Here is a 13,873-nt window from a genome sequence, read left to right as displayed (position 1 = left end):
GAGAAATATATACAATCAAGAGGGACACAATTGAAATAAATTAAAAACATACACTTTTAGCTTGGCTATTCATTCTTTCTGGTGTGTGCGCTTTTTTGGGGGGGGGGGGGGTCAAATCATAGAATCAATGCAAATATCAAAGTTACTCAATTTCTAATAGTTTAAGAAAGGTTCATATTAAAAAAACAAAACAAAACAGAAAATGCCAAAAACTGAGAAACGTGCCGACTTACTGTCAATCAACTGACTCATGCATGCAGCCCGTATTGTGTCTGCACAGCCAACATTTCTACACTGGCAGCTCTTGCTCATCTGCACCAGCTCTGTGCTGTAATTTGTTCTTGCTGAGTCAGACTTGTTTCTCATAGTCAATCATTGTGATTAAAACTACCAGTTGGGCCACTGATGACTAGACCGAGTTTTTTTTTGTCATTTAAAAAAATAAAATAAAATACAATTTAAAATACAAGCAGCCAGTTGGTCCGTGTGGGCCTCGTTTTTTTGTTTTGTTTTTTTGTGGGGGAGCACACAACGACAACACCAACTGGCTGCTTGTATTATCTTCTTAGGTTCACTTAAAGCATTTCCTTCATCTACCATGTAGACATTGTTTGAAAAAAATGCAGGTGATCGGTAACGATTTCTGTAATATTCTATGTTTATAGTATACCCCTTTGCCCAACATAGTCATAGAAGTGATACAGGCACATAAGTGCTATGAACTCACCTACGTGTCGCAGTGAGAAAGCAGTGACGTAATCTCCGGGCTCATGTGACCCACGGCCTTGGCTGCCTCCAGGATAGCTCTCCGGTACATCCCTTTCTTCTTCCGGTTGAAGCGGGACCTGAAGAGCTCTCTGAAGGGCGACAGTTTGGCAACAGAAAGCTGGGAGGTTGTGGGTGAACCGAACCACGCCACCTTGGCTTGGGGCCACTGGGCCTCGCAACTGGCTGTCTCCTGCTTGCGAGTGCCGCTGATGCTCAGGACGCGTGCGGGCCACCAGGGGAAGCCGTGGATTTTCCCCCACACGATGTCACCCACCGCTATGGCGTGACCTTCTTCTGTCACACACTTTGTCATGCTGCGGGTGTGAAGCCGCACTGTGAGAGGCGGCACCGTCTTGCAGTCGTCCCGTGAAGGTACAGAAGATGAGGTTACAGAGAGGTCTTCACCAGGCGCCAGATCGCACAGCTCTGGTGAGGTGCCGTCCGAGCTGAAGGACTTTGACTCGTCCAGGCTGTCGCTACTGCACACCGACAAACTAGAAGAATCCGCTTTACGCTTACGGAAGTTAATGAGAAGGGTGAGGTCGCTGTGGCCGCGATCCGCCTCCTCACCTGAACTCCCTGACCACAATTCCAGAGAGTTCTTGCCTTCTCCTGAGTCTTCGGAGTGTGGGAGGCACGGCCCGGGCCCCCTAGGGCTCCGTCTCCTGGTGCCTCCAAGAAGTTCCGCATCATACTCGACCACGCTCTCCTCAGTGTCCCTCTGAGGGGGTCTCAAACGGATCTTTGGAGAAGGTGTGTCCTGACCTACATTTGCAAAAGGTCTTGTTAGTTTGAGTTTGGGAATGGACACAGTGAGGCCAGACCTTGTGGCATCTAGAATGTGCCGCTGTTCCTTGGTGGCATCAGAAGTTGCCTTGTCGTTTTCCCCCACGCCATTCTGCACCAGCTGTTTGGGGCAGAATGGTTTGACTGAACCGTGGACTCGCGCCGGGATCTTCATAACCTCCCCCTTGCCCTGTGGAGTGCTGTAGGAGATCTTTATGACGGGACTGTGTGGAATAACATCAGTTCCAGGGTACTTCTCCCCATCAGCCTCGCACCTTTTGTCCTTTCTGAGACGCTTACTATCAAGGCTGGTGCCATTTTCCCGCCTTTTAGTGTCCTTGGCTGTGACTGTGTCCTCTTTTCTTGACAACTTATTAGGAGTATCCTTGTCGTAGCCGTCATCGTCACTTTGTAGTGAATTTTCTTTTCTAGAGGTCTTGGTGTTGCTCATGCCATCTTTGCTGTCCTCGTCACTATTTAGCGTGTTCTTGCACTTTTCACACAGTACCTGCCGAGGCCGCAGACGGATAGTACTTATGGTCATACGGCCGGGCTCTCGCGTTCGCCTCTTCTTTCTCTTGATTGGTCGTGGAGGGGGTTGAGGTACCCATTGGCTGTAGGTGTGGCGCACCCATAAGGGCTGGGGGAAGGGGGCTCCTTCAAAATAAGGAGGATAAGGAGTCTGTCCAGCTGGCACTGGTGTGGGAACGGGGCAGGGTAGAGGAGGTGTAGGTATGCTGCTTTCAGGGAGAGTGTTTTCATCCTTTGGTCTGTGTGAAACCTGGCTGGGAGATTTGGAAACCGAGTCCTCGCTCAGAACTTCTTGGATTTCAGAAGCAGGTTTAGATTCTTGGCAGTCCCCGAGTTTTGTTGTGAAGTCTGGTAGACAAAATAGCCCGGTCCTAAAATAAACGAGAGAAAAAAAGAAACAGTGTATAAATAGCTGTGGATCTTGTTAAGCTTTATACAGCAAAGATGATACAGTCGTGCTAAACCCTGAGAATTTTTACTTCAACAATCCCCTCCATTAGAACAATATGCCTCAACATGTGACACAACCTGAGGCAAGTAGGACAGCACTGAAACAATAAAAGAACAGCCAAAACTGTTCACATTGTCGAAAAAAATAACATATATAACTAGTTTTGGTTTTACTTTGACGCGAGACATTGATGTCACTCTCCCTGTCACCTGGGTGCTGAAGGTTCTTAACATGTGGGGGTTGGGGTTTGTTGTGCAAGCAGACAGACAGTTATCTGTGCCTCAGCCTCAGGCCACAGAAGCAACAGTGCTGCTGAATTTTCCCTAAGTGATTTTAATGTGATTTTTGCGTGTGTGTGTGCTTTTTTTTTTTTTTTATAAACACACTGGGATCAGCAAACATGTCCAGTGAGGTCCTAACTGCCAAGAAAGTCTTTGAGAGGTGGCTGGCAAGCAACAGTAACATAGCTGTGCTGCCTTAGTCAGGAGACAACAGACAAAGAGACTACAGGATGCCCGAGACCACCCCCTCCTCCCCAACATCTGACTGAACAAAAACAATCCCATGAATCACACGGGATTCAGAGAGGTAGGGAAGGAGCCAGGAGATTTCAGTTTGTTTTTGCATCCGTGTCTACTTGGGGCTTATGTGCGGCAAGATTATTAATTAGTGCACATTTGGGGAGCCTGCTTTCCTCCCCAAGAGAAGTAGTTGGCAGGCATCTCCAAATAATAGTCTCCTGGTGAGGCTTGTTACTCTTAGCTTTAGGCTCCCATAACAAAATATGCGCCCCTATAGCTGTTGAATATCACTCTTTACTCTGATTGATGCAGCACAAACAAGGCTGTATGTAGTAGGGAACACACAGTAATAGTTAAGCGCAGTACAAGGACGCAGAATATGGCCAGGCATGATTCACCACACTGTTGTCTTTTCATGCTGTGGTGGAGATCTGTCAGAATGATAGGGCTAGACAATAAGATTAAAAAAAATAATGCAACAATCTGTTTGCATCGGACAATGACAGGAAGTGTATTGCCATGAGCTGAAAAGGAGGAATTAGTCAAATTTTGTCAGTGACAAGGCCTAAAATATAGGCCTATTTTAAGTTATTCCAAGGCCGACCTTTTCCCATTTGGGTGGGTTATTTTCAGTACAGCATGAGCTCTTGCACGAAAAACCATCTAAGCATACTAAGGGGAAAAGCTGGTCAGGTTCTGATTCTGCTAGTCTATAAATAGCCTAAAGCCAGTGGCTTTTAAGGTGCACAGCACCAGGAGGAACACAAGGCTTATACATGTGACACACAACAAGAGGGCCTGATAAGACATGACACTGGTACATGTCAAATTATACTTGCATGGTTCTCTTTTGAACAGACTGCTTTCTATCAATAGCCCCATTTTTTGTGTTTTGCTTTGTCAGAGGCTAAAATGGACACAGATAAGACCAAAGCTTGATTTACTGAAAATGAGACAGTTGTGATCATTCAAATGTATTTTAATAATTTTCTATTGTTTCTGCTAGTCAGAAATGACAGGTTATAATGTTGCTGCCTTTGAATAAATTTCAGCTTACTGTACTCAGACATTTGCCTACAAAACTAGTGCACATTCACATTTCTGTACAATTGCATGATAATAAAACAGATAAAAATAAATAGTATGTAGCTAAGGCCTGGCTATTTTACTGGATTCGCTTTAGCTGCTCTTCCCTTGATTAGGCTAACAATAAGCTATAGCTGAACCCACTGACAGTAGATATTTTTCAACAGAAGTCACTAACAGTCTCTACAGGCTGGGCTAATGCCTTTATATAGTTTTCCTCCATCGTAAAATCGAGTATTTCGCCGTCTTATTATAGGCAAAAATGACATCACTTTAACATTAGCCGAGAAGCTAGCAGATAGCCACCTTGTCAGCTACAATAACCTGCAACCCTTTTGTATAAAGGCCTAGGTCGCTAATAGTTAGCTTTGACTTAGCATCCAAGGTAAATTAGCCGTTAGCAGTATTTAGCAAATAATTTTTAGACGATAATATATAAAAGAAGTTTAGAAAAAATAGTGCTCACTTTTTGTTGCAATCGAGTAAAATCCCCGTGTAGATCCTTTCTCGATAGGTCAGCGTCACCACCAGTGTATCGTTAACTATTTGATCGATAGTGACAGGTACCCGAGAGCCGGCCCGCAGCTCCTCGGCCACAGCCTCCATGTTTCCCGGGGTGAGTTGTCCGGCTCGGCGGTGCTCGATCCCGGCCAAGGGAGCCACGGTCGCGTCGGCCAAAGATCCGTCTCCCCTTCGCTATTGGAGCAGGAGGCTACACCAGGGCATAAAATGACGCCATCACCCCCACCAAGTCAATTACAACAGTACTGCCACCGCTGACATCACGCTCTCTGTGCTACAGGAGCAGAAAATCTCTCAAGACAAGGCCTACCCTTTCTCTGTCTCACTTTGTACTGCTTGATGCCATTCATTACCACGGCACTTTTCGCTTTTTTCCCCCCCTCTTTTAAACTCAGCAGCAGGTTTATGGCGTCCGTCTTCAAAACAAATACCACAATTACACATGAAAACTGAAAACGCATACAAGCATTTTAAAATAATATGTAATCAAAAATTAAAACTGATGATGACAAAAATGGTAATTAAATAATAATCACAAGATGCAGAGCCAGCTGACAACGATTATATATAATGTCACACACACACACAAATAAATAAAACATTTAATGTGCTATTTGACAAAAACCTGCCACTTTACTTTAATGTATCTTGTTGTAAATTACATTAATGAGGATATTATTATCTATTTGGAGCTAAAAACGTCGAGTTCCCCTTTAAAATGATCTATTTTAAGACTGGCTTAATTTACTCTGCATGTAGGTAATACATGCCCGGTGAGCCAATAACGCTTTTTCTGAAAAGCTTATTTTGACACAATAAAGTATTTATTTTATGTAAGTTAAAGTTAACATGATTACTTTGCTTAGTGGAGAGAGCATCTTGCAGAAGTTAAAAGAAAAATAGAAACACACCAGCTGTGAACTGGAAACTTTCTAAACACTCCCTTGCCAAGTTAGGATTTGAAATGATTACCTTATAGACTTGTGCAACACAATATGATTCAAAAGGATTTAGTCGCTTTATTGATTTATTTCCATATCAATTAAATATCACAAAAACTCAAACAGCAGGTGTGTAGTCTCTGTCACTTATCAAGGAAACCAGGCCAGGTGTCCCCAGTAAAGATCATGAAAGTTTTTTCAAGATCTCGTCCTTGAGTTCTCTTCCTCTCCAGGAGCCGCATCTGTAACTTCCTCATCTGTCAGTCAGAAAAGTGGAGTTTAGATCAATAATCTATATTAACCTATATAATGAGTTGCACAATGAATGGGAATTATAGGTCAGACCTCTTCCACATCCTCCATCGCTGCTGCCATCTGCTCGCTTGTTGTGCCCCTGGGATTCCTGCACCTCTCCTGTATCTTCTCGGCACGGGCACAAATCTGCCGTTCCAGGTCCCGGGCCGATCTTTAGGGCCATGCAGTTCAAAGGTCAAAATCTATATATACAACACTATACAAGTGTTTAAGTATTATAGCCTTTACAGATATAACCCAAAGGGTTACTTTCTCTGTTTCCTTGTATCAGTAAAAATAAAATAAGAAAAGTGGCACTGTCTTATCTGGTTTATCTGTTTTTGCAAAGACATAACATTGTTTAAAAGGAACAAAGAAATCTGCTTATGTTCTATAATGTGTGCAGTCTGTCTTTGTCCACTAGGTGTCTCTAGCTTTACATCTTTAGTAGCAGAACTCGCATCTGCTAAACCATGCAAAATGCCATTTAGTGGGTACTTGTGGAGTTCTCGTTAGGCTCATTGATGAGATGATTATAAGTTTAAACCACAAGTAGGACAAGTACTCTTCACAGAGACAAATGCAGTCACTGTTAAAGCTTAGAGGTATACTGGCAGAACTAACAGCAGACCCAGAGCTTGTCATTACCTGTCCCCTTCACACTTGCCAGATGTCCGAGGAGCACCACTGCTGTCCTCAAAACCAGGTTTTGAATCTACTTCTGCTTCCTGAAACAGGGTAAGGAAGTACTTGTTACATTTACCTGTGAAGCGATACAACTCTTGCAATGCATCCTACAAAGATGTAGCCTGTGGCTGCACTGTGTTCAGTTAAAAAAAAGAAAAAAAGACTTTTTTCCTTTACAATAAATTTTCCCTTATGTCGGGCTGATCCCATGCAAACATAATGGGCACCCTTTCTCCACTATATATATGTATGAAAATGGAGCTGAAAGTCAAATGATAGATTTATAATGTGTCTCCCTGTGTATATCAGCACTGATGGCTCCTCCAGCATGCTCCATTACCGCCAGTGGAAACTGTTGCTGTCTCATCACCACCATGGTGGTGCTACTGTCTGAAAACCCATTCACTCACATCAAAATGATTCATTTAATGGCAATATATCTATGCCTCTCTCCTTTAACCAGTGTGTCAGAGGTGGTGCTCTAGTGCCCTCTGGTGGTGGGCAGGATGACAGCTGAAAACCCAAGCACACACAAACCTCACGCCTTTTTTGTCTTTCATGCTTCTTCTCTTTGTGCTCAGACATTTTCTTGTCTTGTGAGATTCTGGCTTGTGTGCAGCACTTCTGAAGAGACACTTGGCTTCTACAGGAGAGTCAGATAACAATACACTCTGTAACAGATCAGAGACAAAAAACCCAAAACAACTCTTGTTCTCCAGGCCGAAATCTGCTCACTTTCTCTTCTGCTCGAGAATAGCCTTCTTCTCGTTCAACTCCTTCATTGCAGCCTGCTTCCTTTCCTCTGGCCTCTTCCAAGGAGGCGAGTCAAAAAGGGGGAGCTGGGGAATCATGCCGGCCCTGGTGGCTGTCTTTTTTCTGAAGAATAAATTCAAACAAACTGCTTCATATTTATGGCTCGTCTGAGCTCTGGGCTCTCAGCTTAGATTTTTATCACCTGGTTTCCTCCACAGAGAATGATATTAAAAAGTTGTTTTGCCATAATTTTACAAAGCACACGGCCACAAACTCTGCCCTCCACTCCACGGAGGGTCAAGGAGTAAAATAATGTTATAATGGTAACTGAGATTAAGTGATTATTAAAGATGCTCTCAGTTTTACAGCAGTTGCTCCCTTAAAGCCTCAACTTCACATTAGTTTTCCAGCTCAACTGTTTCCAAAGTCTATGAATAATCTCGTTAAAAAAAACTCAGTATTGACCATAATAATTCAGATTTAAATTTTACCTTTGATAATTGAGTAGTTGAAAATGACTTGGCCCCAACAGATATTTGCTATCTGGGTACAAAGGTACAATTAATTAGATGCGTGAAGTTTTAAAATCTCAATGAAAATATTTAACAAATGCATGTCCAATGCATATGTTTCATCCCTCTTATGAAACAACAGTGTGACATTTTGCATGTGTTTAGTTTCTAGTGTATGGAGTTGGAGGGAAATATCAATACTCTTATTTGACAATTAAATTGAACCCTGGTATCTTTTATTAAACTGTTTAAGTGGTAGATGTTCATTTTAAACATGGCCAAATTTTCAAATAATGAGGTCAGTGCATATGTAATTCATTCCTGTGAACCAGACTGTTCTGAACAATCTGTTTCAGGATGTTTTTCTACTCTGATGTCATTGAGTGGGCATGGCTGTTTTTGGGGAGCAGCCAATTAGAAGAAAAGGGAGGGAGAAGAGAGCTAAAAAAGTTTTGTTTTCAGAGGATAGACTAAGATAAACAAGGATTACTTTGAGTTGTGAATGATAAAAGGCTACTTGAGTTCAGTCTGAGAATAAACATAGAAAGAGAAATGTGCCTAATGGATTCATTACATGGATACATGGATGAACACATCAGCCAGTTAACATCAGGAGTAGTATAAAGACTGGAAACAGCTAAGTTAGCAATGTCCTGCACTAATACATGGAGCAGCAGGACCAAAGTCCACTAGTTATCATGTTATATCTGTTTAAAAACTATAGCGTAATGAGACAATAAGCTATTTTACAAGCCGGTTGTATGTGACTATTATCGTGCAACCAGAGAAGAATGCAGAAGGTTATAGGGCTTAAGAGCCAAGAGAGACATCTCTGAAACCTATCCCAGCTTTCAAGAGGCATGGTGCTCCCTGGACAGAGTATATGACTTCTACAGAACTAATCCAAGAGATATTTAAGAGTAAATAACCAGAAAATGTGAATTTCTATCAATTAGTTCATGAGCTAATTGTGGAAGGCCGAGATTTAAACCTTTGGAGAGAACCATTGTGATTCCGTCTGTTTCTTGCTCTTTGCTAGAAGAAACTCTCTGTTGGCTCTAGCCTCATAGGTAATTTACAAATCTTACACAGGTACCGACCTTCTCTGCTAACTCTTTGAAAAAAATAAATAAATAAGCACATACAATGCACCCAGAAAGATTTACAGCCTTGTTCAACATGTTTTCATGTTACAGCCTTATTCCAAAATTAATTTAATTCATTTTCCACCTCAACATTCTACATACAATACTCCATAATGACAAAGTGAAAAACATTTTCTTCAAAGGTTCCAGTGAGAATAGTTGCCTACATCATCTGTAAATGGAAGGTTTGGAACCACCAGGACTCTTCCTAGAGCTGGCCACCTGGTCAATCTGAGCTATCAGGGTAGAAGAGCCTTAGTCAGGGAGGCTACTCTGACAGAGCTCCAGTATTACTCTGTGGAGAGAGGAGAATCATGCTAGAGTGGCCAGACAGAAGCCACTCCTCAGTAAAAGGCACATGACAGCCCACTTGGAGTTTGCTGAAAGGCACATGAAGGACTCTCAGACCAAGAGAAACAAAACAACAACTGGTACTGAACTCTTTGGCCTCAATGTCAAACATGATTTCTAGAGGAAACCAGGCAGTGATCATCAACTGGCCAATACCATCCCTACAGTGACGTGTGGTCGTGGCAGCATCGTGCTGCAGGAATGTTTTTCAGCACCAGAATATGGGAGACTAGTCAGGGACAAGGGAAAGATGAATGCAGTAATCTACAGAGACATCCTTGAAGACAACCTGGGGGCGAAGGTTCATCTTCCATGAGGACCACGAACCTAAGCACAGAGCCAAGATAACAAAGGACCACTTCAGGACCACTCCTTGAGTGCCTTTGAGTGGCCAAGCCACATACCGAACTCAAACCTGATTGAACATCTTTATAGCAATCTGAAAATGACTGTGCACTGACGCTCCCCATCCAACCTGATCCACTCTGATCGAGCCTGAGAGAGTGCAAAGAATAATGGGGGAAACTTCCCAAAAATAGGTGTACCAAGCTTTCAGCATCATACTCAAAAAGACTTGAGGATGTAATCGCTACAAAAGGTGCTTCAACAAAGTTTTGAGAAAAGTCTGGTAATACTTATTTACATTTTCATTTCTTTATTTTTAATAAATTTGCAAGAATTTCAAGCACATTTTTTCTCTGTGTCATTATGGGGCATTTTTTCCCACCCAAACATCTTTTCTTACCTCCTGCCAGAAAGGAGAAGTTTGGGGTTTAGGTTTTTATCACGTTGTGGTATTGAGCCCAGCTCAGCTCTGTCCAGTAGGATCAACTGATGCTTGAGTTCCTTGAACCTCTGCAGCTCCTCCACATCCCCTGACTCTTCCTGCTCCTCCATACCCCTCAGCTCTAACAGCTGGAGTTTCTCCACTGCTGGCAACTCTAGGAATGAAACAACAATGGCAGCTACTAGTGCAGTGTGGGGGCAACAGAAATTGCAACATTCGATGCTGTCTGCAGCTGCAGTGGCTGGCAGGAGGCATTTAAGAAGCTAATTCACACAGGTAAATCCACTCCTTTAAATATCTGTGTGGAATGTGGAGGAGAATGTAACCAACAAATTTTTACTCATTTTATAGTAAAGTAACTTCTAACAAGAATAAATGTTCAGTTTTAACACAGCTAAAGGTGGATAACAATATAGCGTGGAAATTCAAACCCACTACACTCCTTCTCTTGGCCAATTAAATGAGAAGAGATTTACATCTGAAACTCGGGACCCTATCTTTGTTAATAACCTTGTAAGCAGGGAGATAAATAATTTGATTGAGGGTTCTGTCTCTGCTTATTGTGCAGTAGCAGCAGCTTCTCCTGTTTCAGCCTTCTCACAGTGATTATCTCCAGACAGGGCTTAGTGACAGAGAGCTCCTGATTAGAGCCAACAGGTTATCGATCATTTCCATCGGGCTAAAAATATTACAGAGCTGGAACAGTGAAAAGGGAGGAGGCGCATGATGGTGGTGGTGGTGGTGGGGAGTCGGCTGAGCTGCACGCGCCGTCTCCAAGGGAACAGGAGTCACACTAGAGAAGCGGTACCAGGGCAAGGAGCTATTTTTGTGAGCGCGCTGTCCTGCCTTTGACAAAAAGAGCAGATGGCTAGGATGCACGTGTATGCTGCTTGTGTTGTTCAAAGGTAAAGCGCCTTTGACTCACCTGGAGGGTTCTTCCTTGTGCTGACTGGCCGGTGAGCCAGAGCACTCCTCAGGTACTGGAGGATGGACTGGAGTCCCTGCTGCACAATCTCTTGTGGAGGAAAGTGGATTGGGCAGTCCCTTAGGTTCAGACCTTTGAGGGTAATCACATTTCCTGCAAAAAGGCAAATAATGACTCATTCATAAAGACGTACACTGAATAATGAAGAGGCTTACATTACTCATAATGTACCAGCTACCTGTTAAAAGAGATCCATTATGTGTGTCTTTATTTTCTGTCATGTCCATGAATTTTTATGTCCATGAATTTTTATGTTCATTGAAATACTTATTCTTTGAGTGTAAGTGGACGATAACACGCCCCAAAACAAACAAACAAACAAACAAAAAAACTGTTTATTTAGGACAAATGATCAACAAAGAGCTGTTCAGTGACCCAGTGTAAAATAAATAATGATTACTTTGAACTGTGAATCATGCAAAACGACACTAGTGGAGTCCAAGGAATTAAACTGCGTAGCTTTAAACAAGCAAAACAGGTCCCCTTTAAAATCCTGTAGTTACTGCATACATGTAATTCACATGTCAATATGTATAACTTCCTTTCTGAAAATTACAACTTTTTTTGATAAGGAGGGACCACTCACCCAGTTCAGGTGGAAGTTCAGAGATAGGATTCCCTTCTAAGAGCAGTGTTTTCAAGCACCTACATCCATAAAAAGACAGATTATGAAATGTTTGAAGGGGTTAGGCCTTCGTCAGAAAGCATCTTTGCTCTTAAACTTGAATACACGGACAGGAGGAAAGTGTACAGGCCACTCTACAGTCATATTGTATAAATATCCTGAAATGCTTTTTAGGGCCTGGGAATCTCATTTCGCTACATTTAGATTTACAACTGTAGCACTTGTGTGCTTATCATAAAGTGTTCAACTTATGTTAATAGCTTTGAAATGTTAACAGTGATCAGAAAATGTTCTAAAACATGACATTCTTATAGTCCCATAGAGGCCTATGCCTTGGTTTAAGAGTAAATTGTAAGATCAAAGTTGTCCAGATAAGTTCAAATGAACACGTGCACATTAGACTGGTCTATAATTTTTTTGTTTTTTTAAATGTTGCATACAGTACCTGTGCAAACCAATTTCAGGTGGGAGTGACTCAATTAGGTTTTTCCTGAGATCTAACCACAGTAGGTTGGGCAAGCTGATAAACACGGAGCCTGGAATACTGCATATCTGGTTGCCTTCAAGACTCAAATACTGAAGATGACAGAGGGAGCAGTTAGTAATGATGCAGTGGTAGAAACGTTTTTTCTTCTGCTTGAAAGCCACTGGAGCATACATCATGTAGCTGGTGTGTGTTTAGAGTCCACACTGACCTTTAGCTTGCTATTTCTCAAAGGACTGTCTGGAACATGTTTCAGCTGAGATCTGCTCAGACATAGCGTCTCTGTTGAATAACATTCAGCGGGCTCCTGTGGATCGGCATCCTCGGGAGGAGTGCGGGGGATCGGCGCTCTGACAACACTGCTCCCAAAGACAAAGCTAAGCTGCGCACCAGGAAGCTCAGCCTCCTTCTCCGGGGAAGTCATTGCACAAAGGAGGCCGAGACGCTTTACTGGTATACTCAAAATACACGAGTGTCTTTTTGGCAGAGAAATTTCTTGTTGTTTGTCTGTAAAAGACAAAACCGTCCAAGTTTTAAATAAATGAAGAGACGTCGTCTAACTTGGGTACGAGCTAAACTAACTAACTAACTAACTAACCAAAGGACAACATTAGCCCACCATTATGTAACTGTTCAATAACTGTGTTAGCTTACCTGCTATTTCAGCACTACTACCAATGTGAACACGGCTCAGTGTTATCTAAAAACAAACACTTTATAGGTCGGAAAAAACTACGAAACTGAAAAATGTTATGCTAACTTTTAGACACGTCTCGCGACCTGACGCTGTAACCATAGCAACGTGGTCAACACAAGCTGGCAGCTGTCCACGTGCAAAACAAGAACAAGGCGACTAACTTGATATTTCTTCAGTAAAATTTTTGTATATATTTTTAAGTTAAATGTTTATATACTTTATTATATGCAGAGAAAAAAAGAAGAGCAAATGATCTAATGTGCACACTGTGTAGATAACGTGTTAATCCCGTTCCCCAGTCAGTGAACCGACTCCACCCATCCATTTTCTAATGAGATTGTGGAATAATTCACTGAGGTTCATTTGGGCGGCAGGATAAACACGGCTTCCCTCTGTTGTGAACGCGAGCCGGGAAGCCTCCACTCTGTCCTGAGCCATCCTGGCTTTACGTCCACACACCGCTCCTAATGTATTGATTTGCACGACAGTCCGTGATACAGAGTTACGTCGACTATACTCACTAGCCAACAACTGTCACACTACTCTCGCAAGAGTCAAGTTAGTGAGGATACTAATTAGTAGTTTCCGGTTATTGCTTTCAATATAAAAGTCTAATGGACAAGCGGCAAAAATCAAGTGGTATCCCATTATTAACGTATAAATAATTTTTTTTTATCGAGATTTTGTTCAGTAGGCTACTTTTGATGGCCATTGTGCCACATTTACCTACACTTGCGATCTAAATTTGCTGAGTCGAACTGGATGAATAATTTTTATGTATTAATGCTGTTAGGTATTTTAGTACCATGGAAGCATTTACTGGATATTGTTTTATAGTGACATTATGCAGGAAAACTCTGTCATTCAATAAGGCCCCTTTGTTTTAGTTATTTTTCTCTTTGACCCAAGAATTGATGTGTGAGAATCACAGGCTGGTACAAGGTTGA

At 42.3% G+C, this 13,873-nt stretch overlaps 3 protein-coding genes across 5 annotated transcripts in view; 1 reads left to right on the top strand and 2 right to left on the bottom strand.

Moving 5' to 3' along the window:
* pwwp2b (PWWP domain containing 2B) overlaps positions 1 to 5,185 on the bottom strand; it is a 38,937-nt gene extending 33,752 nt beyond the window's left edge. The window contains exons 1-2 of one of the 2 annotated variants that reach the window (XM_040044688.1): positions 4,610 to 5,185; positions 728 to 2,456 (exon numbers count right to left, since the gene is read on the bottom strand). In XM_040044688.1, coding sequence (XP_039900622.1) covers positions 728 to 2,456; positions 4,610 to 4,749 — 1,869 coding nt within the window. In that variant the 5' untranslated portion in view covers positions 4,750 to 5,185. The remainder of the gene's footprint in view (positions 1 to 727; positions 2,457 to 4,609) is intronic. The other variant, XM_040044687.1, reaches the window with a different exon arrangement.
* Positions 5,186 to 5,661: 476 nt separating this feature from the next.
* On the bottom strand, positions 5,662 to 13,661 carry LOC120741686 (leucine-rich repeat-containing protein 27-like). The gene is made up of 11 exons (XM_040044696.1): positions 12,884 to 13,661; positions 12,441 to 12,736; positions 12,191 to 12,321; positions 11,707 to 11,765; positions 11,061 to 11,213; positions 10,094 to 10,289; positions 7,323 to 7,463; positions 7,125 to 7,230; positions 6,549 to 6,628; positions 5,952 to 6,072; positions 5,662 to 5,863 (listed from the first exon to the last, which is right to left on the bottom strand). Exons 2-11 carry the CDS (start codon positions 12,651 to 12,653, stop codon positions 5,750 to 5,752), a joined length of 1,314 nt encoding a protein of 437 aa, XP_039900630.1. The 5' UTR covers positions 12,654 to 12,736; positions 12,884 to 13,661; the 3' UTR covers positions 5,662 to 5,749.
* LOC120741685 (serine/threonine-protein kinase 32C-like) overlaps positions 12,570 to 13,873 on the top strand; it is a 97,625-nt gene continuing 96,321 nt past the window's right edge. Inside the window, exon 1 of one of the 2 annotated variants that reach the window (XM_040044693.1) lies at positions 12,570 to 12,682. The gene's annotated coding sequence lies outside the window, so the exon portion shown is untranslated. The remainder of the gene's footprint in view (positions 12,683 to 13,873) is intronic. The other variant, XM_040044695.1, reaches the window with a different exon arrangement.

The sequence above is a fragment of the Simochromis diagramma genome, unplaced genomic scaffold (assembly GCF_900408965.1).
Source record: "Simochromis diagramma unplaced genomic scaffold, fSimDia1.1 OVJJ01000486.1, whole genome shotgun sequence".
Lineage (NCBI taxonomy): Eukaryota > Metazoa > Chordata > Actinopteri > Cichliformes > Cichlidae > Simochromis > Simochromis diagramma.
This window is presented reverse-complemented; position numbering and strand designations above follow the sequence as displayed.

What these genes read in the sequence shown, in the direction of transcription:
- LOC120741686 (XM_040044696.1), bottom strand. Translation starts at nt 12,653, where the DNA reads ATGACTTCCCCGGAGAAGGAGGCTGAGCTTCCTGGTGCGCAGCTTAGC. An exon ending in TGAGAAATAGCAAGCTAAAG is followed by an intron (nt 12,322 to 12,440) that starts GTCAGTGTGGAC and finishes TGTCATCTTCAG; the next exon opens with TATTTGAGTCTTGAAGGCAA. An exon ending in AAAGACAAAAAAGGCGTGAG is followed by an intron (nt 6,629 to 7,124) that starts GTTTGTGTGTGC and finishes ACCCTGTTTCAG; the next exon opens with GAAGCAGAAGTAGATTCAAA.